This window comes from Pholcus phalangioides, unplaced genomic scaffold (assembly GCF_987345545.1).
Source record: "Pholcus phalangioides strain wild (caught in Gottingen) unplaced genomic scaffold, Ppha-v1.0 ptg000003l_1, whole genome shotgun sequence".
Lineage (NCBI taxonomy): Eukaryota > Metazoa > Arthropoda > Arachnida > Araneae > Pholcidae > Pholcus > Pholcus phalangioides.
The window spans coordinates 55,733,024-55,758,936 of NW_028301596.1; the positions used below are offsets into that span (position 1 = coordinate 55,733,024).

Below are 25,913 nucleotides of genomic sequence, written 5' to 3' on the forward strand. Positions count from 1 at the left end.
CGGAAAATAGTCACCAATCCACCTCACTTGGGAAATCATAGCCGTTTACAGAATGGCACCATATTTGGGCAAACCCAGGCTTAGCGTTGGGGGCAACGCAGATAATGTAAGTGAGAAACCGGAACATCTTGAAAATTTTTTTTACAAAGAGCACTCAGTCGGTGTCGAATTGTGGCACTAAAAGCCTTTTCTTTCTGGGCCTTGCTTAGTGCAATTGAATCTTTTTCTAATTGCAGACCCACTGAAATTTTTCGCGAACCGGCATAAATGAGGAAGTAATTTGCGTACCGGGTGAAAAAAAAATATCAGGAGGGAAATACCTTATCCTTCTGACTCATTACATTTCATACGAACTTATACTTTGCTATTATAAATACTAGAAACTGCTTTAAGCTGGGGCTCCCGCTGTCACATTGAATGAAATCAAAACTATCTGGTATTATTCCTGAACTAAAACAGTTGTTGTTTTTCAACGATGAATGATAATGAGCATCATGTGGCATGAAACTATAAATTTATTATTTTTATTCTGCATAAAATGGCATAAATTTATATGCCAAAATATCGGTAGTAATATTTTTTGATGTTTACAAAAATAATCTAGCGGCAAACAGAAAAACATAATAACTAGTATTTCTGCGCATACAACGTATACCGGTATGCAGCATAAAAATATAACATATTTTGTTTGTTTCCATGCTGCATACTGATTTGTAACCAACAACTAAATTAATTCAAAAAATTATAAAAGGTAGTTTAGTTTTTATATAATAGGTGGCAGAGCAGATGCCCAATATTTTTGTGATGTGTGGATATTTCTTCGCATATTTTTGTGGGAAGGGAGAAATGTGACATTCATATTTTCGGCAGTTTGGTATCACTATCGCAGAATTTTCATGCCCCTTCCGGACACGTTATGTACTATACAATAAGGTCATATAATATCTACATTTGTATATATTTTTGAAAATTCTTTTTAATGTTTTAATCTAAACTACGAAAAGTCTTCTTTCTTCTTCCGTGAATACCATCAGGATATGCTATTTCACTGGAACTAAGGTTTCCCGTTTTCTAGAACAGTCCAGTTGCAGTGTATGAGGGCCCCATGACCGCACCGGGATGCTAAATATTAGGACCGTGAAAATAGACCAAAATATGTTGACCCACATATGCATCATGGCGGCCAAAGAGAACATTTCTGGGGAATTTCAGTCCTGTGTGTGTAGGATTGCCGATGAAAAAATAATCACCGATGAAAAAATAAAGAATACGAAAGTGTTAATTTTTTTTTACATATGCCCGAGTTAGGCATGAGGTCGAAAGAAATACATGCCCGATCGAAATTTTTACATGCTCAGGGTAAGTCGAGCAATAGATTTGCCCGGTCCCTGGCCAAATCACAATTATTGCTGGTTGAGAACCATTGGTTCACATGGTGCATAAAGTAAAGTTAATACTGTATAGGATCCTTGGTAAATATAATTCTGGAACCGAGATGTGGGAGAACAGGAAGAGTTTGGGGTTTAAACATTTTTGTAAATGTCGCCAAGGTTAGCCTAGGATCAACCAGCAGCACCTAATATTTCGTTTCATACCTTAGAAAGTCCGTAAATCGGGGAATGGCTGTAATTATAAATTACACTTAGGATTTCATAAAATTCTCCAACTATCACTTACTTTAACGAAGTATGTTGATTATTTTTTTCGTGTGCTTTCTTTTGCAGCGATGCTTCCCGAGTTCGAGGCAGTTGCGGGTACCACGGCCCAAATACCGTGTCTCGTACCCCAGAGGCCGCCGGAGAGCGGCATCAAGTGCATATTCTGGTACAAGGACGACGAAGTGATGTCCGTGTACACCATCGATGCCAGAGAAGGATCGCACAGCCTTCACGTGCCAAGCGATCGCCTCCGATCCAGAGCAACGTTTGATCCGAGTCCATGGCCTCCTGTACTCAAGATGGTGTCCGTCAAGGAGGAAGACGCTGGGACGTATTACTGCCGCGTCGACTACAGATGGGATAGAACATACATGTACACCACGATACTCAAAGTCATAGGTAAAAATATACGTAAACAGTTCTTAACATGTTTAAAATCATTTTCAAGCGAACGATTTTCCAAGTAAATAATTCTGTGTAAGTGCCATTTTTCTTTTAATATAATTTTTTTCCCCGCAAAAAAGAATGTAATTTTCAACACTAATGCAATGAAATGAAAGCTCCTTGACAATTGGGTTAATTTGCTGTAGTTCCCACTAGGGTAGCTCCCGCTTCATGTATCTTCCAATATACCGGTTTCTACGTTGCTCCAATTCCCTCGGAATTTACATTTTACTGCTTACAGCTTTTTTTAAAAATTCCAGTCTTAAATTGTGGAGGAAGTGAATTATTTACAATGGTGAGAGAAATGTCTGGTGAATATGAGTGAATGTATTCAGCCTATCTAATACAATATGATGAAAATATGAACGAAGCCTGAATATCGATCCATCCAGTTTGTCCACTGACTAGTTTGAAGAATGTTTATGAACTGTAGTTTTAGGAATGCTCAGAATTCGTACATTTCGCTTGCCCTAATATATGAGTGACCAAGTAAGTAAATGACTACGTGATTAGGCGAGTGATCATAAGAAAAGTGAGTGTGAGTGACTATGGGTGAGTGAATGACCATATGAGTGATCAAGTGAATAACCAAGTGAATGTCTGTGTGACCGTATGAATGACCGAGGGCTTGACCGTATTAGTGATCAAGTGCATGGCCTGGATGATCACACTCACTTGGTCTCTCATATGGTCTCATGCGGTCACTCACTTTTTTAATTGGTCTCTCATACGGTCTCATGCTGTCACTCACCTCTTCAATTGGTCTCCCATGCGATCACTCACGGCATTCACTCGGTCATTCATATCGTCACTCATACGGTCGTCACGTGAGTAAAACATATTCATCTTTAGAATCACCATAATTGGAAACTCTTACTTCGAAACTCACCCACTCGCTTCATCACTCACAAGATCAGGCAGGGCAGGCTAAATGGCAGGGGCGAAATGCCGGAGTTTCTGTAAACTGAATAATTATAACAAAAAGTGTTAAAACAAAATAATTCTATGTACAGAAAATAATCACTGTGAAATAGATGTATGATAAATGAATGAATTTTAAATTGACGTTACAGATCCATTATGATTTTTGCATTCATGACTGCAAAAGTCATAATGGATACAGTTATTACAGCGAAACTATATTGTATTGTTTGTCCTCAGTCCCTCCACAGAAGCTTACCATCATGAACGAGCACGAGGAAGAGATTAATGGATTGGCTGGCCCTTACCTCGAAGGCCAAAGTGTGAAACTCATCTGCGAAGCAGTCGGTGGTGAGTCTATTCGTTTCTTTAGTGATGCCAACAATTGTTTTTTTGATTAAAACATATTCGCGTTTAGAATCATCAGAATTGGAAACTCTAAAATTAGGACGCACGCTCCTGCGTTCTTGGAAACGACTCACTTACCGTTCTGTTCACAACAGATGGTGTCACTGCAGTAAAAACAGCAATATTTTCTATCTTAAACGGGGCTGTTATTTTTATAGAAATATATATATACAGTCGGTTCCGCTTAAATAGATAGAGATATCAACGGTTAAAGCACATAATATCAGATTAAGTTTAAGTAGTGTACTACGCATAACAAGCGTTACACAGAAACAAACTACATGGAAGGTTCTCGCTACTCGTACACGCACATTTCAACATGTACTAATTCGCTAATGGACTAACTAGGTGCATGTGTAGTTTAGTAGTTTATTAAGTAGAGTATTCGATTGTAGGAGGGGTGGGGGGATTCAGTTGCTGTTTCCTACCGTTAGTGACTAGGAAGAAATTCGGATGCTCTCTACTTGACGCATTGGCGATAAATATGGTAAAGTATGGGGTAAATCGAGAAGCTATCCATTATTAGAATAAGACAACCATAAGTATTCTTTATGGGCATTGTATAATATTTCATCATGTGTATATATTGTTTATAATTTGTGTTAATTGCATTTTTAATTGGGTTGCTGTTTTTTTTTTTAAATATATGACATCCATATTTTTATGGGCATCTTTTTATCAGACACGTCGTTGGGCATTTTGCCTGTTGTGGCATTGTATTTGTATTTGTATAACCTACGGCACGTAGTAAGAGTAAAACAGTATAATGGATAAGTTGAATAAGAATGTTGGGTACAAAGTAGATTTCTCTTTTCACCCTCACCCTTTCTTCACGCTTACAAGAAAGATACATAATATTTTTAGCATTTTTTTTAAACTGAAATCATACCTCTACGACGGACGGTTGATGAGATAAAGGACACATTAGCACTTACAAAACGCCCTGTATAAAATCGGGAGTGACTATAATGCAGGAAATGAAAAAAAAAGGACAAAAGAATGAAGTTTTAAAAATGACACCGCTTAATGTGACATAAGAATGAGGACGTTTGGTAACCCTACATGAGTTGGACTTTAATGCGTATAAATTTCATTGATAGAAGAAAATTTGATATTTTTTTCGAGTAATTTACTAGTTTCAATTTTTTTTCCTGGTTATTATTTGATTGTCATTTCCAAATACAGAAATATTACCATAAAATTACTTTTAAATAGAATAAAAAATTAATCTTAAATTTTACTCGATAACAATTTAAATTCTGAAAATCTCGACTCTCTCTCGTTACATTTTCTCCCATATTTTATAACAGAACTAGCTATAATACCCGGCGCTGCCCGGGTTTTATTCAATGAGGCTTTTTGGATCATGCGATATCTCCCTCTTTCTTTGAGGGACATGCAAACCGTGTCTAAGTTAACCAATATGGTGACTTCCAGCGCGACTCATGAAAAAAACAGATCTAGATTTAAAGAAACGTAGAAATTAATATATATTTTTTCCTTTTTTAAGGGCACTAAGTATTTCGATTCCCCCCCCCCCCCTTTGAACTTCAAGTTATCCATCTGCCTATTCCAGCTTTCAAAAATGCTTAGTTAAAGCTGTGGATTTTCTTCGATGTACTTTTTACGGGCCCATAATTAATTTTAAAACATCCTAAACTATGAATTTATGCAGTTGAATATCAAAAGACAATACGGAGACATTAATTTTCATGCTTGAGGAGATGTAACTAAAACAGTTGAAATCAATGTTATTGCATGAATGTCCAACTCAAAAGTATAGGTACAGCTAATTACTTAATATTTAATCTCCCGGGCTTCGTATATCTCTAATCGAACTCAATATTTCAAAAATCTAGAATTCAATACAATTTTTAAAATTATTGATGTGACAGAAAGCCCCACCAAATTTCCACAATTCTACATTAAAATCGGCAATTTTAACACTGATTTCTATGAGGATCATCCTTTTCCTGACCCTCAAAGCGATGCTGATGATGATTATGACGTCATTCAAAAAAACCTCATTACTGGAAGTATTGAAAATGTGGCAAACCATTATAAAGGCATAAACTATTATACATATACTAACAGGATTAAAGAAGTGACAAACCGTTGTAAAGGCATATACACGTCTGAAACGCATTGCTAGGGAACCACGGTAACCAAAGTAAACGTTCGGAAAGTGATTGTTGAGGCCCAAAAACCATTGTTGCCGGACAGTTTTTTGCCCATTTGGGGCATTTGCCCTGGGCTGACGAAATTTTGAAGTAGCCTATCGTTCAAGTCGGGTCCCATTTGGTGTATATGCAAAATTTGGCGACGATCGATCTAAAATTGTAGATTTGTATAGAGAACATCCACACACACAGACACACAGACAGACAGAAAATCAATTTTATATATATAGATATAAAATTAAGAATGCAACATAATGTAAGCGTGTTATGTGTGACTACTGTTCTAGAAATTTTTTATATGTACATAAAAAAGAATTTTATAGGATACTTTGTGAGTAATTTTAAAAAATTTAAAATGAATATTAAATATTTATTGTTGATTGATGCAACTCTTAGTGCTGCCATCTATCGAGTTCGAAAGCAAAATAGGCACGATTGCTAGATATCTTTTAATTTCGATCGAAATTTTATATATATTCAAAATAAGGATTTTTATAAGCACAGTACGAAGTGAAATTCTACTTGTTGTTGTTGTTGTTGCTGCAATAACGTGTTTATACAAGATTTTTTTTGTTAGAAATTTAAAATTCTTTTTGGAAATTGAAATTTCAGAAATTTTAGAGCGATTTCAAAACTTTTTAGAAATGCGGTTTCTTAGAATGTAATTTAAGGGGTTTGAAGGGTCGTAGGCATATGTATATATGCTCTCTTGAGTGGGGAAATTTTAAGTGCAATATTCGCTGAGATATTTGAATTAAAAAATCGGAGAAAAAAAAGTTGGGCAAGCAAGAGCAGCATAAATTAACGGACAATGCTTCTTTCCCAACTTTTCTCAAATTCTTTAGATCCAAAAATATCTCGGCGAATAGAAACGTGTAATTTTTTTGTTGGCTTCAGGAAAGGGCAATAACTTTCTAATTGGGTTTTTTTAGCACTCGGGAACCGTATAAAAAGTTGATTTCTTAATTTTGTTTTACGTATACGATCCGTCAAGTAAATTACGGCATCTTAAGAATCGCATGCCATTTGAAAAATTTTTGTATACTTCTCCTCCCAAAGGTTGCAGAGAGAGTCCTATGGATAAACGATTTTAATCACCCTGAATAGAAATAACATTGCATTATTTTTTAAATTTTAATTGTATGGAAAATAATAAAATTGATAGTATGTGCATCAATGAGAACAAGTAGAAAACACCTCATGAAATCCATAGATTCCTATAATATCATGAAATGCAGCTTATTTGAGAACTAAGAATCATTCTTACTTCTCAAATAATCTGTCATATAAATTATTTATTTTAATGCGTGTAAATAATATTTCATTAAGAAACTACAACAACAAGTTAATGGGCACATGCAATGCACATGAATTAAGTTCTAGATCAGCGGTTCTTAACCTTTTTTCCATCCCTCATCCCCTTTAATAATCAGTTTTCTATTCATTTTTTTCTGTGTAATCAGTTACATTTATTATCATTATTAATTAATTTTTATTAACTCTTTTACTTATTATGTGATTTCTTTTATTTCGGTAATATTTAATTTTTCCATATAAAGTCAAAAAGTAAACTAAAATAAGTTAGTTTTCTTTACATTTTTCGAAATTTGGGAAGCGGTTTCAAAGAATTGTTCTTCGTTTGTTAATTCCAGCCGGTATAACAATATACAGGGTGTCCTGTAAGTCTTAGCTCGGTCTCTATCCAGGGGCGAAGCCAGAAATTTCGTTCGGGGGGGGGGCACCAAAGTGATAGAACAATAGATTTGAACATCTTTTCCCCTTTTTTGGTCATTTTCTCCTATTTCGTGGGGGATCAGACCCCCCCCCCCCAAGTCCCCCCCCCCCCCTCGCTACGCCCTTGCCTCTATCTCATCAAGCGTAAATCGTAGAGAAATGGTTCCAATTTGCAAAATGCTCAAAATGTGTTCAAAAATCACCCTGTACCAGTTTTGAGACTGAAAATACAGATACAGCGTGTCAGAAAATAAAATGAAAAAAAAATCGGAATTTTCAAACGGACGCCCCGTTATAAAAAACCGACTTAAAAGTTGTTGCCTTGTCTCTTCCGAGGGCAAAAAAAAAAAAAAACATTCTCATTTCTTAGTGATATATTTGAATTCAAAAACCGGAGAAATATTGGAAAAGGACAGCACACATTAACGGGCAATACTCGTTACCCTTGTTGAAATTGCGACGGTATTAATGGTGTTATTTTTTTCATACGAAATGGGAAACAAATACGAAAGCTAATCGAAAAAGAAACTTTTACAAAGCGAATTTCACGTGAAACATTTCTGCAAGATGAGGTGTCAAAATGTCTGTATAATGCCATGTTTTTTTACGAATCCAAAAATGCAATTTTTATCATCATTTCAATTTTCCCGAATAATCAGTCAAAACATGCTGTAATCTTTTTTTTTTTTCTATCTCGCACCAGTTGTGCGGGCACCCTGGGTTAAGAACCGCTGTTTTAGGATACTCTGAAATAAGTGCTAACAAAATATTATTTTCGATATTCTTCAGGGAAACCTCTACCGACTTTGGGCTGGTATCAAGGAGACGATCCACTGAAAGACGGAGTGTCGTTTGCGATGCATGAGATCGTTGTCCGGAACGAGCTGTCCTTTGTGCCACGCAGGGCGAATTTACTGACATCCGTGACGTGTAAGGCCATAAACAACAACATCACCAATCCCAAAATGGTCTCCATACAGATCGACATGTACCGTAAGTGTCTACTGGAGAATCTAACAGTATTTACATTTCTAAACCGGTTTTTTTTGGGGAGGGTTATATTGAAACATACCGAAATCTAATTATTTTGTGGCAGAATGAAGAGTGTCGATTTACAGTAAAACCCTTCTTAACGGACACCTCTCAGATACGGTCACCATTCTTTTACGGCCAGAAAAATTTTCCAACGTATAATAAAAGTTTTTCAACATCTGATTAACGGTCGCCCTCCTCTCTTACAGACGAATTTTTTTGTCCCAACGGTATCCGCAAAAGAGAGGTTTTGCTGAACCTGGAAAAAATGAGGAGCAAATAGAATACGCGAGCGAACTTGACTAATTCGAACTTGATTGATTCAATAATTCAAATACAGTTAAACTTCTCTTTGCGGACACCAGTGGGGACAAAAATATTCGTCCGTAAAAAGAAGGGTGACCGTTAATCAGGGGGGTTCGAAAAACATATTTTCATTATACACTGGGAAATTTTTGTTTGGCAGTAAAAGATGGTTGACCGTATCTAAGGAATGTCCATTAAAGGAGTTTTACTGTAATAGGAATTTCCCTTGAGTCTCCTATTCAATTTAATGTTAAAATTGCCTGTTTAATTCGATGCTTTTTTCTAATGTTTTAGGTAATTCGACGTGTGATTCAAATATGTCATTTGCAAAATGTCTCTTTTCCCAGAATTATTAGCTAACTTTCAGTAATCCTTTCCTCCATTATATGACTTACGGATCTTTTCGGGTATATAATATGTATCCTACATTTGAACATTAAAAATGTACAATTAAAAACAATCGGATCGGATCTTTTTCTTTTTGCTCTAAGAAGAATGATTTTGTTATCGTTTCATACACTATTTTTGGTCTTCTCACTGCGGCTCGTATTTTACCGGATCTTGGATCACTTCACTAGCAACTGCGAATGGCAGATGTAAATGCTACTATTAAGGAAGTGCGTTTGTGTGAGTGTGTCTGTGGTGATTTTCCTAACAGACAGAATGTTTAAAAGCTGGAGCGTTAAAATTCCAGTAATTCTGGTTATTTCTTGAAGATAAGCATGTCTGTGTGTGTGTCTAGTATTATTGTTCGTCCATTTTGGAATAGCAATGCAACATTTTTCATCATGTCCAAACGAGATTCATACACTTATTCAACTCTGAAAAAAAAAGCTGTGGTTAACTTACGGATGTGGATATGTGGTGAAAAGAAGAGAATACAGTCACATTGAATCTTATCACGAAGAGGATAGAAATTAATCTAAGAAAGCAACATTATTCAATATTCCAGCACGTGCAGAAGCTACAAACATGTTAAAAAAATAGGTCTGTTGAAGGGCGAAAAACACGTCTTCAGTTCTCTAAATCAACTTGAAGATTTTGTGCAATGTTTGAAAGTATCCCAAAGAAAATTAAAAATTTTTACACAAGGAAATTAATTACATAACAATGCGATAATAATAAACTAATACAAACAAAAATTTACGTGAAATATTTTGCGTAATCGTTTACGTTTTATACAAACACTAGTTGCAACAAACAGCAAATTAGCATAGTAAGCGATATTATTCGTTACGCTTTTCATAATGACATCCTATATTGATGAATTGGATAATTCGAACTTATTGCTGTCTCTTTGTGAGATTCGCGTCAACCAAGTTCGACTGTATAGTCTGTCCGATCACTCAAGGCCCGGGCTCTGACCCTTCCAAGATATCAGCCCTTTACCCTTGTGGGTTGGGCCATGCCGGGGAGGACCAGGGATGCCTTTCCAGGCACCCGCTAGAGAATCACCAGCGAGCGCCCCTCCGACACCCCCGATCTTCTAAGTCCTAGCTGCAGACGCGGAGTCTAGTCCTTGTGCTTCCCCCCCCCCGTTGCAACATCAACCCCACCCCGGAACAAGCCCAGGAGGGGCCCGCAACCCAGTCCCGAAAGTCCCAGGTCACTTTATTCGAAATCAAATTTTCAGTTGCATGGGTGTCGGCGCCTCTAAACAATTTTCACTAAACATTTATGATACATATAAAAATACACTTCCCTTCTTGCTAATCAAATCCGTTAGTCGTATCTTGTGGCCAGCTCAGGCGCTGTGCCACACCACTCTGGCTGGTTGGTTCGGATGAGCGACTGTATATATTATTTAGCTTATCCATAATGTTACTTCACGGCATGATGTGGGGGGGGGGGAAATGAGGAAAGGCTTGATTATAATATGGTCATATGCTAGCGTTTAGAAGAATGTGTTGATTGATCGGCCCTGTGACACATTACTTCACGTCCTACACTCCCTCCTTTGTCTCTCTTTCTCCATATCTCCGCGTTGGTGATCATGTCGGTAGATAAAATAATGGCATCATCAGCGTATAACGCTAAAATGCAACGTTAAAGAAAATGTTATAGGTTATATCGAACCAAGATTCTATGTATAATATATACCAGCGGCAGCATTTATGCTCATTTTCGTGGATATCGAGTCATTTATCTTGACCTATAGGAGGTGAATAAGAGCTGAGGTGTCATTTATGAAGGGCCATCTCATTTTGGATCTGCTCAAGCTAAATACAATAGAAAGCCAGACCAACGGCTGTCTTCCATTTACAACGAAGCAGAATAAATATCATGGCAGTGAAACCTAATAAGAGTTACTTTATCATACACTCGGCCAATGGTAAATACTACATAAAGCCGCCAAGCCTTCGCAGTTTTAACACTAAATGTGTTTCAGACAAAGAAGATCGTTTTTATAAATCAAACAATTAATGAAAAGTAAATACAGTAAAACCTCTCTTTTGCGGACACCGGTGGAACGAAAAAATTCGTCCGTAAAAGAGGGGTGATCGTTAGTCAGGGGTTTGAAATGCATACTTTTATTATATAAGGGGGGAATTATTATTTGGCCGTGAAAGAGGGACGACCGCATCTGAGAGGGTGTCCGTTAAGAAGGGTTTTACTGTAGTTGATTTCAAAAATACACTTTCTTTTCTTTCTTTCAAACCGAACACGGTCCGTTCTTTATCACTGTCGGGCAATTTTAGCATATCACCAATGGGGCTAGACCGTGGCGGATTTTATTATACGATAATAATAACAATGATAATACATGAAATAAAATAAAACAAATCAAAAATACACTGCTCAAAAAAATTAGGGGGATATAGTAAAACCTCTCTTATGAGGGTACTAGTGGGACAGAAAAGTTTGCCTGTAAAAGAAAGGTGACCGTTAATCAGGGATTTGAAATGCATTCTGGGAACTATAATTTGGCCGTGAAAGAGGGGGGACCGCATCTGAGGTGCGTCCGTCAAGAGGGGATTTACTTTATGTAGTTTTTTACGTGTAAAAAAAGTGTGATTTCAACAAAATTTTTGCAGGAAAGGAAGATGTTTTTTTTAAGGAAAAAACTTACAAAATCATTAATTCAGTTTAATACAGTAAAACCTCTGTTCTGCGGACACCGGGTGGGACAAAATAATTTGTCCGTAAAGAGGGTTGACCGTTAATCAGGGGTTGGAAAAGCATATTTTTATTATACATTAGGAAATTTTTATTTGGCAGTAAAAGGGGGATGACCGTATCTAAGGGGGTGTCCATTAGTGGGGGGGGGGGTTTACTGTGTATTTTTAGGTGGAAAAACTGTAAATTATCATTTACATTCATAACGAAGAACAGAGAAGAAAAACCAATTAATTGACGGAAGAACGTTTTCGGTATGGCAAATCATGTCCCAGAACTTGGGGGGAATTCTATAGCACACGCGGGTCTTCAGCCTTTCAAACATTGCGGGCCAATTTGAAACTATCGACGAAACAACCGAGCCACCATTTCATATTGTAGTATTTAGGATAAAATTTTTGAATGGAAATGGCGCTAGCTGGAAAATTCTCGGAAATTTCAGTTAGTTCTCATTTTTGTGAGGCCCCTGCTCTCTTGAGGCCCCCGGGCCGTGCTCGGGTGAGCCCATGCGTTAAGACGGCAGTGTTGAACACTTAAATTCATTCCGGAATTATTTTATTAATTATGTGCCGATTTTGATTAGTTCTGAAATCTTTTTCTTCCTCACCAAGTCTAAAAAAGAATTAATTTCAATCGGAAATCACTTTAAATGATTCTGTAATTTTTTAATTCGGTAATTCTGAGAATTCTCCCCCCCACCATATATATGTGGAAATAACTCCTTTCATTAATTATGGAATTATTTTTTTTATTGTGAAATAATTTCTATCAAGAATTATTTATTTATATATAATTATTTTGTTATTATTTAAAAGTTATTTTTTCCCCAATTCTGAAATTATTTGTTTCAATAATTCTGAAATTACTGTGTATTTTGTTTCAAAAATTCCAAAATTATTTCTTTCAGTAATTCTGGAAATAATTTTTTCTTTCTTTAATTTTGGAATTATTTTTTTTCCTTTAATTCGGAAATTATTCTTTTCAGTAACTTGGGATTATTTTTTCCAAGTAATTCTGAAATTATTCCTTTCAGTAATTCTGAAATTATTCCTTTCATTAAAATTCTGAATTTCTCTCAATTTATTCTGGAATTATTTTTTCATCAATTTTAAAATTATTTTTTCATCAATTTTAAAATTATTTCTTTCATTAATTCTGGAATTATTATAGAACTAATCGTCTTTGAATGTTTTCACCAATTTTCTGAAAATGGTCAGGTGGGTCACGACAAACAGATGAGGGCCAAATGTGGGCCGCAGGCCATGCATCGAAGATCCCTAGTCTAAAGGGCCTATGGGCGAAAAAACGTCAATCAACACGGTGCTAGACAATCTCACAGATATAGCGTACAAAACTAAATTATTCAAATTAATTAAATAGCATGGTTACATAAACATGTGGAAAAACGTATCAACCATAATTATCAATTTAAAATTAAAGCATTTTAATGATTTTTATGTGTAAAAAAAAAAATCAAAAATTATTATGTCATCGATTACCATTATTTGCAATTTTTTTTTCTTTTCAAAAAAAACGCACTCGTATCAACATCGAGAGGAAAAATTAGCATTAAAATAAATATGACGCAACATTTTAATAAAAAAATTAATCGATATTAATAAAACTTCCATGGAAAGAATGCTTGGAATGTCGTAACTCGAAACTCATTTCATTTCTTCAGGGAAAAAGGGTAAGAGAAGGCTTAAAAATCAACGTTGATGAAGGAGGCTATTGTACATTTATTGTTATCATTATTAGAAGAAAATACTTGCTGAATAGGGGAGAAATAAAAGACACGAAATAATTATTATTAATAATTCTATATTGACAAAAAAAAGAATGAGTTCTTCATTGGGGATTATTTCCATAAGAATTTTTGCCGTCATCGTTCCAGTTTCCTAAGCTTCGCTCTCATCTTACGGATAATTACTTCTAGTTTTCGAGAGCCTTTGACGTCAAAAACTTGGAACATTTTTTTTTCATTTTAATTATTTTTTCCCCCCTCTATACCTTTGTTTTAAACTATACCTTAATTATCAAGTCATCAACCAAAGTATCAGATTGTCTTTTACAAAAGAGAGAAGAGAAATTTTTCCTCTTTGTACATATACCACACGTTGTGATTACTTTGGCGTGGGATGAAGGGTGTCGATTTACCTTTTCTTTAACATGAAAAACAAAAAAAAAATTTGCAAAAATTTAGAATGAAAAAAAAAAAAACTTCAATGAAAAGAAAAAAGATTTAAAAAATAAAAATACTAAAAGCAAAAACAATAATGTGTGACTTTGCGTTTTTATTTAAAACTAAAAGAAGTTAAGATGAATTTCTTGTTTTAAGGTAAGCAATTTATTTTCATCTTATAAAGAAATCGGGTAAATGGAAATTGATTCCGTATTTCATCGATGATGACTCAAGGGAAATGGTTTCGCTTTGAAAGGATATTCCCCAGGAAAATGCAGTATTTGCTTATTTATAATGGTTATACTTTATTAAGGGACGATACAGGAGAGTCAATACTAAGAGTAAATTTATTAATGGTAGGGAGACGGGGTGTTATTTCTGGCGGCTGCTTTGGTGAGTATACGTGACTACAATCCGCATCAGTTAGCCAACCAGCGCCCTCTAGGAAAATTCTATATAGTCACTATGTTTTTTGTTTTTTTTCACGTGCTTATGTTGTTGAGAATAGTCATTTTTCAGATGACTAACTTGAAAGAACTATATTTGTATCGCAAGTTTTGATTCTTTTCTGGGTGTCAACGCTGGAAATATCGCCACTGTGCGGTGGTGTGGGCGTCGTAAGGCTCGCGACTTTTATCACGAGCCTTCAGGTTCGAACCCCGTCGGCAGCATGATGATAGTTGGCTGAAGTTGGTTTTCTGCGGTTTTCCTACCTCAAGGTGCAAATGCGACCCGGTCTCCCCATTTACAAAAGTCTCTCCACAGAGATCAAGCAGAACACTTCAATAGGATACTTACATAACACAAAAAGTTACGCATTATTTTTCCTTCAAGAAATGGAAGACAGATGGCAGTACCAGTAAAAAGCGAAACACGCATGTTTCTGACAACATAAATTTAGCGGAACTAGGTAAACGTAGATGATCACTAATACGGTAACTCACTTGCTTGAATGATTGACTATAACTGAGTGACCATATGATTAACTAATAAGGTCACTCACTTACTTGCTTGTTCACTGATGAGTTCAACCCCTGAATTACTAATTCGTATGTCACTCATCCACTCACTCATATAGTCACTCACTCGATCATTTATATGGTCACACACTCGGTCATTCATAGGTTCACTCACCCGCTCACTTCGTCACTCACACGACCAGAGCAGGCGAAATGCACCTGCGACGAAACGTGATAGGGGCGAAATATCGAAAGCGAAATTTCCGTAAACCCGAGGCGATCGTCCCCACAGTAATTTTAGTAAATGTGTTCCAGATTCTGCCACGAAGCTTGGCTGGAAGAGATCTCGGCAATGGGATGAGTCCGGCGGTCAATCGTTCATTTATTCATTGAAAATTTGAATAAATCCTTAATACAAATGTATTGTCATTCTCTTTAGTCAAGCCGTTGGACATACAGCTGTCTCCAGCCGGCATAGCTCTCTCAGCAGGAAGGAAAGTGGACGTCAGGTGCTACTCTGGTGGTTCTAGGCCACCGGCGCGTATGACGTGGTTCCTGGACAGGGAACCGCTCTTCAACCACACGGATCTCGTGTCCTCAGACAGAAACCTGACCACGAGCATACTGTCGTTCTGGCCATCGAGAAGCGACCACAGGAAGATCCTTAAATGCAAAGCGGAGAACTTTCTCCTGCAAGGATCTACTCTGGAGGAAGGATGGACTCTGAACGTCACATGTGAGTAATAATACTTGCCAAGATCATTACAAACATATGCATTAAAGACCATGTTTATTCGATGTGTACGCGTTTGTCATGTATCTCTAATCCTTGTCTTAAAGATGTGCCATTGGTGACGATGACCGTAAAGAGCTCTTCGAAACGGACGTCTTTACTGGAAGGCGACGATGTGCGGTTCATGTGCGAGGTCAAGGCCAATCCAGACGTCACCGAGATCGGATGGCTGTTCAATGGTAGACCGTTGGAGCCCGACGCGGAGTTGATCGTCAGCTACAGGAGTTTACTAGTACGGAGGGTCAAAAGAGTCCATAGGGGAAGATACCAATGCTTCGCCAGCAATTCCGAAGGTAGCGGGTTCAGCCGCGTCTACAATTTGAGGGCTCTGTGTAAGTATCGATACTTTCATCGATTTATCCTAAGGTATATCATCTAATACAGTGTTTCCAAAAATGGGCAATGTCGCCCCCACCCCCGGTGGGTGATGAAAAGGTCCAGGGAGGGTGTAAGAAGCTTCGGATTTAACATGGGATCCTATGGATTCACTTGAGTTGGAGGGCGATGAGAGAAAAAAATTCCTTCTGATGAAGGAGTTGATGGGACAAAAAGGTGATTTGGGAAACTGCGGTCTAATACATTTATGTTCACATATTGAAAGAATAAGCTACTACTACTACTTCACCAAACACCAACTCTTGCCATATCGCACTTTACTGCCATTTATGAGTTGGTTTGGAAACGACGGCACCATCTATCGGAGGTCGCCTCAAGCTCTCGTCAAGAAAATGATTTATGATATCTATATTCTCCTCTGGGTTTGAACCTGGGACCGTGACAGTGACTTTTCACGATGGTAGACGACCATCTTACCACCACGCCACTCGGGCGCGAGAGAGTAACCAGAATTTCCCGAATATTTCAAAAAATATAAGTATAGACAGAAAGGTGGTGTAAGTAGCATTAGTTTAAAAAAGATGTTATCAATATATATATATATATTGAACCAAACCTAGAAAATGCGTTTTCAAATAATAATTCAGTCTAGATTATAGTGGTTCTTAACCAGGAATCCACGGACCAGGCTGAACAAATTTATTGCCCGACGTGCCCAAGGTATATGGAAATTTCGCCAGGCATGTATGTTTTTCAATTACGTGCCGTTTTGTTAATCATCGACGATGATACAAGAGGTTCCTACACACATGCGCGCAATTTCACAGAAATGCTTTATTTCACAGCCACGATGCAAATGAAGTTGCGTAGTCCACATATTTTGATATACATTATTACGTGTTTCTAAGTGCAATATTCACTGAGATATTTAAATTCAAATACGGGGGTAAAGTTATGAAAGAACAGCAAAACCTCCTTTCCCCTCATTCATTTTGCGCTTCCCCAATGTTTCTCCGATTTTCGAATTCTGATATCTCAGCGAATATTAGACGCTTAGAAACTTGGACTTTTTTTTTCTGTTGGCCTACAGGGCAACAGCTAACTAATTGAAACTTAGATGACAAGGAGACCGTCTAAAAATTTAGATTTTTCATTTTGTTACACAATGAATTTTCACTGTCAAAACTGGTACAGGGTAACTTTGTGAATGCCTTTTGAACGCATTTTTTAAATTGGAATCATACCTTTATGACGGACGGTTGATGAGATAGAGGCCGCATTAGCAGTTACAGGACACCCTGGATAACAGTGTAAAAGATTCCAAATTAGTGGTGATCGGAAATTAAAGTTTGATGAACGGGCGGGTGCATGAACATAAAAATTGGGAGTTTCTCTGTCGCAGTGCCTCTTCCTATCTTATAGCTGGCTTCCCGTACTATGCGAGGTCTTATACTCTGTCTAATGACATGAAAACCATAAAATAATTGAGCTTTGTGTTCACCGTGTACATTGTATGAAGAGTTTTCTATTTCTATGCAAATTTCTGAAAGCCAACTTTCGCGAAAGTGACTCTTTCAGCGCAGTGTGGAGACGCATTATCAGGAGTTAATTAATACAAGAACGCCAAGCAGGACAAAAAATGAATTACGATGTTAAAAAAAGTGACCCGGTAAGCGGAGTGACGCGTTATCCGGGCGACCCGCTCACTGGGTTTTACCGTACCGACGGAAGTAGGAAGGCGAAGCATTATAATTGTCCGAATCTGTCGAGACACGAAGCTACTATGGCGATTATACTCCCGAATTCGAACCTGTATCGGTTTGAAATGAGACGAATGTGAGGAAAATAGTTCGAGTCCACGCGAAAGCTAATGATTTATAACATCGTTTTAACAGCTCCCAACAATTTTTACGTCGACTGCAATTTCCAATAATTGCCCATCGAGATAAACAACGGCTTGATGAATTGTTGACACTTTTATCCTGGAGGATGGGAATTTTGACTTTGGTGCAAGGATTTTTCCTCGATATGGTGCTTTCATTCCGCCCATTTATTTATTCCCTCCTTTACGCGTCCTCGATCACGGCAATTTACGAAAAGTCAATATTGATTTAAGGTACAGATCGATGATGGTGTTCTTTCATCACAGGAGGTGGGATTTGTACAGTTTTCCCCACTCTCAAAACCCCTTTCATCGTGTGGAATCCATACCTTCAGATAATTAAATTGGTCGGAACTTTTGCCGGGTTATTAGAGTCCCTCCCCCCATTTGATGTTATAATAGCTGGAACCGGTAAAGGTTTTAGCCATTTTGCTAATACATGTTATGGCTGGAATTAAAATCGGGGAACATCGGAAGTATGATGTATTTCTTGGATTTCTAACGGGTGCGAATCGTGTACACACGTTACGAAAGCCGTTCGGCAAAGAGCTCGGCAGGGACAACAGTTGTACGATAAATTCGTTGCGTTCGTTAATGCATCATTACCTTTGTAACTAATCCCCCAAAATAAAAATCAATATAATTCCGTAAAGTATAGCCGAAAAAACAAAACTATCGTAAGCTTGCGTTGTCCGGGAAAGATTTCCAATGTTTTCTGCTAGCAAACATGAGAAACCTACTCGGAGATTTTGAGGTGTGAGAAAATAAACGAAAAATATCATCGTGTGAGAGAAGTATCAAAAGCTTTAAGAGAGCCTCACACAGAAAAACAGTTTCGCTAAAAAAGAACGAATTTTAGTCAAGAGAATTACATGACTAATCAAATCCTTTTTTTGAAAAGTTGTTTTCTTGTTAGGGGCCGTTCAAGTATTACGTAAGCAAATTTTTAGCCATTTTTTGACCCCTCCCCCCCCCATTGTCAGCAAAAGTCAACAAAACTCTGACCCCCTTCCCCCCTTGTCAGCAAAATTTCGTCATCAGCTCTGCTCCTCTGAATCCTAAGGCATATGGGTGGGATCAGAGACATACACAGGTGGGGAAGGGGGTGGGGGCTTACGCCCCCCCCTCCCCACGATCAAAAATTTATTTTTTTAATTGAAATTTCGGAAGAAAATACCTTTATATGTTATTATAATCAATATCTGTTAATTTCAATGCTATTTAAAGGCTATGAACTCAAAATTTATCTTTAATAAATTCATTGCGACCCACCCTCTAAGCCATATAATTATAAATCGCATAAAGGCCCTTGGCCCGCGGACCAAATATGACCTTGGGGGTCATCTGAAGCGGCCTTCTCTCCTCAAACCTAATTTGGTAAAAATGAACAAAGCGGCAGATTTTTACAGATCGCTTAATTGTCCCGTGGTACAATACCAGAACATATTTAATCGGCCCGTGGCACATTTTCAGATCACTTAAGTGACCCGGGACACAATTCCAGAAAACTTAAGCGATCCGTGACACATTTAGAGATCCCTTGAATGATATATGACGTAGTTTTAGAGCACTTAAGTGGCCCCCAGTGCGTTTCTACATCATTGAAGTTACCCGCGCACATTCTTAGATTATTTAAGTGATCCGCGACATATAATTACGGATCACTTGAGTGATTCGTGGCACAGTTTCAGAGCACTTAAGTGGCCCGGACACACTTCTAGATCACTTGGATCCACGAAACATTTAGAGATCACTAAAGCGGCTCTACAGGGAACTTATCAATGGGGGGGGGGGGGGGAATGTTGCTTCAAGTGCCCACAAACTATCGAAAGGTTTTTCTCGTTTTTGGTGCACCGAGTAAGATGCCATTAAAAATATTTCATGTTTTTATAAAGGGTGGTTGATGACGTAAGCATGATCCAATCCCTCCCTCCCCCTTGTCATCAAAAGTCAGCAAATCGGAAACCCCTCTTCCCCATCGATGCTGACGTAATACTTGAATGGCCCCCTTATTGACCGTTCAACCGGAATAGCAGAAATCATTGAACTCCCCCGTAAAATTCCATATACGTATATACAGGGTGGTTACTTAATTCTTCCTTGCCGCATTTTACTGGCGAACCGTTGATCCTAGAGGCATACGTCCAATTAGAAAAAGCATTCACGTAACGTCTATACCTCAGATACGTCCTTCATGTTGCATATGGTTGTAGAGTTATTAAAATAAAAAAAATAATAACTTTTAATACCGGGGCAGATTGTCCTCAAAAACCCAATTACAAAGATGTTGCTCTGTCTATCCTAAGGCCGAAAAAAATACATGTTTTTAAGTGCAATATTCGCGGATACAGTAAAACCCTCTCTGTTGCGGTCATCGGCATGAAAAAAAAAATCGTCCGCAAAAGAGGGGTAACTGTTAATCAGCGGTTTAAAATGCATACTTTTATTATACAAGGGGAAAATATTATTTTGCCGTAAACGAGGGGTGACCCCATCTGAGGGGTGTCTTTTAAGAAGGGTTTTAATGTATTTGAATTGAAAAATTGGGAAAGAATAACAAAACTAACAAACTATGCTTCTTTCTTTTATTTATTCTGTTCTTTCCCAACGTTTCTGCGATTTTTGAACTCAAAAATGTCTCAGCGAATATTGCGCTTAGAAACGTAGAATTTTCTTCGTTGGCTTTATGAGAGACAGGACAAAAACTTTCTAATTGGTTTCTCTGAGGACGTTCTGTCCTATAAAAAGTTATTTTTTTTTATTTTAATTAACTATACAACCTCTAGTAACGTGAATGATGTATCCGAGTTCTATACGTTATTTGGATAACTTTCTGATTTGAAGTATGCTTCTACGATCAACGGTTCGCCAGCAATTTCCAGCAACGGGGAATTAAGTAATCACCCTGTATATATTTTTCGAAGTAGTCGATCTTCTGATTTTTGCAAGTAAGGGGAGTGTTCAATTGAGAGAAAAATAGAAAAACAAAATCATTTTTTTTACAAAATATCTGAGCTTGTTATTGCCAAAATAAAAGGTTGTCAAGAGGACAGAGGACGAGATATCTCGTCAATGCCGACAAGGCAGTGGGGACGGGGACGGACGGAGAATCGCCGAAATTTTGCGTACTTTGGGCATTGCGCTTATTCCTTTAAACTTAGAAAAACACAATTTTGTGTACATCGATTTCGGAATAGTATACAGTCTACCCCCGTTATATTCGCTGTTCTTTTTCTTTGATTGGAATTTGTTTCTTTTTTTGACAACACTCAGCAATCGTCATTCACGTGTTTTGCTTACAAAATTTGAGTTGTGCGTGTTTAGGATGGCTCGTTTGTCTAGTGCTACTGATAATGCCTCAAAAAGGCAAAAAAAGTGAAAACTTTACAAGAAAAATTGAATATATTGACGAAAATAAGTCAATTGCTGTTATGGCCGGCCATTACGGAATCATCTGATCTACGGTTAGATATATCAAGAAAAAGGAATTTTTGAGATTCGATCACCGTGGCTGTAGCTGCACCTGTGGAAACGAAAACTCTGCATTGCCTACGGGATCCATGTGCTTCTCGTAGAGAAAATGCTGTTCTTTGTGGGCACGAGACTGCTACGAAAAAAATATTCCAATTGACTGTAATATTATATAACGGGAAAGGCGAAAAAAACTTTACTCTTCTATAAAGGAAAGAGCTGGTAAAACGTCTATTTCATCGTAATTTTATACAAGTAAAGGCTGGTTTCATATGTTTAAGAAACGATTCGGATTACGCAATGTGAAAATCATTGGCGATCAAATCCTCGGCCGACCAGGAGGCAGCTGGAAAATTTCCAAAGACTCTGTAGAAAATTATTGAAGAGAAGGGTTATGTGCACTTTTAACAGGTGTTTAACGCTGTCAAAACTGCACTATTTTTTAAGGAAATGCCGCAAAGAACATTTATCACCCAAGAAGAAAAGCGAGTCCCTGGTTTTAAGGCAAGTAAAGGTAGACTTACTATGTTGTTTTGTGCAAATGCGTATGGGTACATGATAAAGCCCGTCGTCATTTTCAAATCTGCGAATCCGCGCGCATTGAACAGAAAGGATGAGTCAAAGCTCCCAGTGTTTTGGATGAACAATAAAAGGGCTTGGACTATGAAAACACTTTTCCTGGATTGGTTTAAACGGTATTTCGTTCCGGAAGTCAGGAGGTACCTTGAGAGTGAAGACATGCCATTCAAAGTTCTTTTGATACTGGATAATGCTCCTGGACACCCATATGTCAATGAGTTCAAAGCTGATGATATGTGGAAGTCCTTTATATGGATCGTAATACACAACATCTATCATCCAGTCCCTTGATGAGGGGGTTAATGTGCACATTCAAGGTTCACTATACACGTCATTCATTGTAGAAACGGTGGAGAGCTTTGCTGGTATTTATAGAAAATGCGAGTTTTAAGCACAACTCCGATGGCTTCAGTCATATCTGGCATGGCGAGGGGATCATTTCGTCACCATTGAAGATGTGTAACGTATTTGTTACCAGGGGTATTCAACCTTCCTGGAGTCGCAAGCACTGCCTTTGCTCAACATCAAACAAAGAGCACCCGTTGCTGTAATTTTGATGTACTTATGCCTGGAATTTTGCATGATTGTATCGTTGAATGCAATTTTTATAGGGTGTTAAATTGAATCGTTGATCGTATGTTCGCGAGCACGAAATCGGACCCGAAAATTGAGCTTTTTTTGGTGCTCACGAGCGACAGGTTGAAGATGACTGATGTAGACGAAGGAACATTACTCGAGGGAGGGAGGGAAAAGCTGCACCGTGTACGTAACTGTCGCGAGGCATCGCCCTGAAAACCGCGTCAATTGGGCAACTGTTCACGAAGCGGCTGAACTTTGAAGGCTGGGTCACGTTGCTAAAACGTCGTGCGGCAGTTGTATTTAATATGTGTAATGAATACTTAGTATATAGTCGTTTTCGCGGCCAGGGGGACCCAGGGATTTCTGAGGGAGGGACACACTCCACTTCTGGAGCAACTCAATCGATAGTAAATTGCCTACGCCACAGTGGTGGTCGGCTGAAGTTGATATTCTATGGTTTCCAACTTCGAGGCGCTAATGCGAGCCGATCTCCCCGTTAAAAAGTCTCGCCACAGAGATACACGACGCCTACAACGATACAATTATTCAATCATTACTCTTCACTCGTAGTTGAAAAAATTGATGTCAGATGGCAGCACACTGCACATAACAAGTATTACACAGAAACAAACTTCACGCCAGGTTCAAAACACTTACACGCACATTTCGACACGTACCAATTACTTAGAAGTTCAGCAGAAGAATGTGGACGAGGTGAATGTATGGTTTACTAGTAGTAAATTGCCTATAGCGATAGACCGAATTTGTGATCGGTTTGAATGAATGAATGGTGTAGATCAGTGTTTCCCAAACTGGGCAATACCTCTGGGGGTGATGAGAAGGCCCAGGGGGGGAGGGGCGGAAGGATTCATGGTTTTGTACAGTATCCTACTGGTTGAATTGGGTTGGGGGCGATGAGGAGAGAACTTTTTTTGAAGAAGGGGACGATGGCACGAAAAGTTTAGGAAACTATGGTGTAGAATGTAGACGAAACGTCTGGTTTCATTCCGCTGGGATCACGTCTCTATAGCTCAGAAACTTTTGATCAAACCAGTCGTGAAGGGCCGCAAGCTTATATTTTCATAAATACGTTATAAATGAGACGTAATAACATGATTAACTGTAACTGATTTCCTGATAAAAACAAAGATATTGTAAGTACCGTCATATGATATCAACATGAAATTATTCGATAACGAGGGTTTTTTCTCGAGCATCTCTGACCATTCAGATCGACTGAAACACAAAAAGCAACGAGCCGGTATCCATCAAGTTTACTGGCGTACCTATCGGAGCATATGGTACGTAACATCTTAACACATTCCGATTTGTATAAGAAAATGTATTAAAGCAGAACAACATCGCCATTTCCGGGTCAGATTTCCCGAATGATTATTTGCACAATCATCGGCTGAATTCCTGTCATAATCACAGGTATTTCGACAACATCTGCCTATAATCTTCCTGTAACCTTTATCTCACTGATTCCTCCGTTATAATCCGCGATGCAAATACAGCAAAATATTATTCCAGACATGCTCTTATCCTCGGACATTGGCTACGATTTGGCCACATGCTACACGAAATCAGAACGCGTCTATTTGTATTAGATACCATACTCGGATGGTAATAATCATTTTTTCTCCGGTATTATACCTTATGGGACTCTTATTACTCGGAGAAAGTCTCCTCGGCCCCGGAAAATATGCTGAGATACATTTTTTTCCCCCCCGTCTTTATTTCATTTTCGTAGCGTAAGATAGCTTTTGATTACGTAGTTCGTTTGGTGATTTGTGCCTTCACTTTTTTCTTGTGATATCTATATGAGGATTTTCTTTTTTACCTTGTTTCAGCATTATCGTTATTTCCATCCTTTCCATTAGAAATGGTTTCTTCTCTCCTTTTTTTTTTGCTTTATATCGATAGCCACAGTTTATTTTTTGATGTTACCACATTAACTATATAATGTATATTTTACGGGACTCAAGTACTTTTCGATGTTTTGTGCTATTTTTGTAGTGCTGTCCCGTTTTTTTAATGAATACTACATGTGTGTGTACGTATTTTCACTTAGTATGAATTTACTTAATTTTTAAAAAATTATTTATTTCGAATACTTTCCTTTATTTCGAACTTAACTGGCATTGTGAAAATCCTGTGCGTAACTGGCGTCGTGGGGGTCATTTTTGACCCCAGCAAGTATTAATGCATTTTAAAAATCAACAAAAAGAGTCTTTATAAAAGCAATAGGGTTTTTACATTGACTTCATTCATCCGTCAATTAAATCACAAAATAATTTTGCGTCAATATAAAAGACACATATTCGAAAAAAATGGAGGGATACGTGACTTTTGAAAAAAAAATTAAATTATTTATTATATTTTTTTTGAACACAACTTTCGTGATTAAAAAATGAACAGATATGATTAAAATATACTCAGAAAAACTATGCAAATTACACTGCTGGCCACCCAAATTGCAACACCAAGAAAGACAAGAGATATCGCAACAATATTTATTTTGTAGATAACATGTTGACCAAGCATCAAATGATTAAATTTATAGACTTCTGTGAAGTGTGGTTCCTGCCAAAATCAGTAGCCAGAGTAGCCGCCATTGTTGGAGATCACCGCTGCCACACGCCTCGGCATTGATTCAAAGAGACTTTGGATGTGTTTTTGGGGTACAGCAGACCAAGCAGCTTCCACGCGTTGCCAAAGTTGATCTGGTGTGGCAGCTGGGGATGTAATCTGGGTCAATCGTTGAGCAACCATGGACCACATGTTTTCTATCGGCGAAAGAGCCGGAGAGTGAGCTGGCCAGGGAAGCAGTTCAATCTGGCGATTGACGAAGAACCTTTGGACAATGCGTGCCACGTGTGGTCGCGCATTATCCTGTTGAAATATGGCTGTGGGCAAGCCCTGAAGGTAAGGAAGGACAGCTGGCTCCAACATCTCGGAGATGTAGCGCTGGCTTTTTAAAGTACCGGCAATGCGTACTAGAGGAGTGCGAGAGTGATATCCAATACCGCCCCATACCATAATACCCGGTGCAGGACCAGTGTGGCGGTGCATAACGCAGCTGTTCAGCATCCTCTCTCCACGGTGTCTCCAGACTCGAATCCGACCATCGTGGTGTTGCAGACAGAAGCGTGACTCGTCAGTAAAGACAATTTCATTCCATTGTGCCGTACACATCCTTCTTTCATCGCACCATTGGCGGCGGAGACGTCTGTGGTTCTGCGTCAAGGGTAGACGAAGCAATGGACGTCTTGCGGACAGACCACTCTGCTGTAAACGGCGTCGAATGGTACGCGCAGACACTGGATGAT

General features: G+C 38.1%; 1 protein-coding gene across 2 annotated transcripts in view; it reads left to right on the forward strand.

Moving 5' to 3' along the window:
* LOC149088921 (adhesion molecule nephrin-like) overlaps positions 1–25,913 on the forward strand; it is a 79,042-nt gene that overhangs the window by 19,377 nt on the left and 33,752 nt on the right. For both annotated transcript variants that reach the window (XM_089250841.1, XM_089250848.1), the window contains exons 4-8: positions 1,725–2,057; positions 3,264–3,374; positions 8,135–8,338; positions 15,381–15,677; positions 15,782–16,066. In XM_089250841.1, the coding sequence (XP_089106967.1) occupies positions 1,725–2,057; positions 3,264–3,374; positions 8,135–8,338; positions 15,381–15,677; positions 15,782–16,066 (1,230 nt within the window). The remainder of the gene's footprint in view (positions 1–1,724; positions 2,058–3,263; positions 3,375–8,134; positions 8,339–15,380; positions 15,678–15,781; positions 16,067–25,913) is intronic.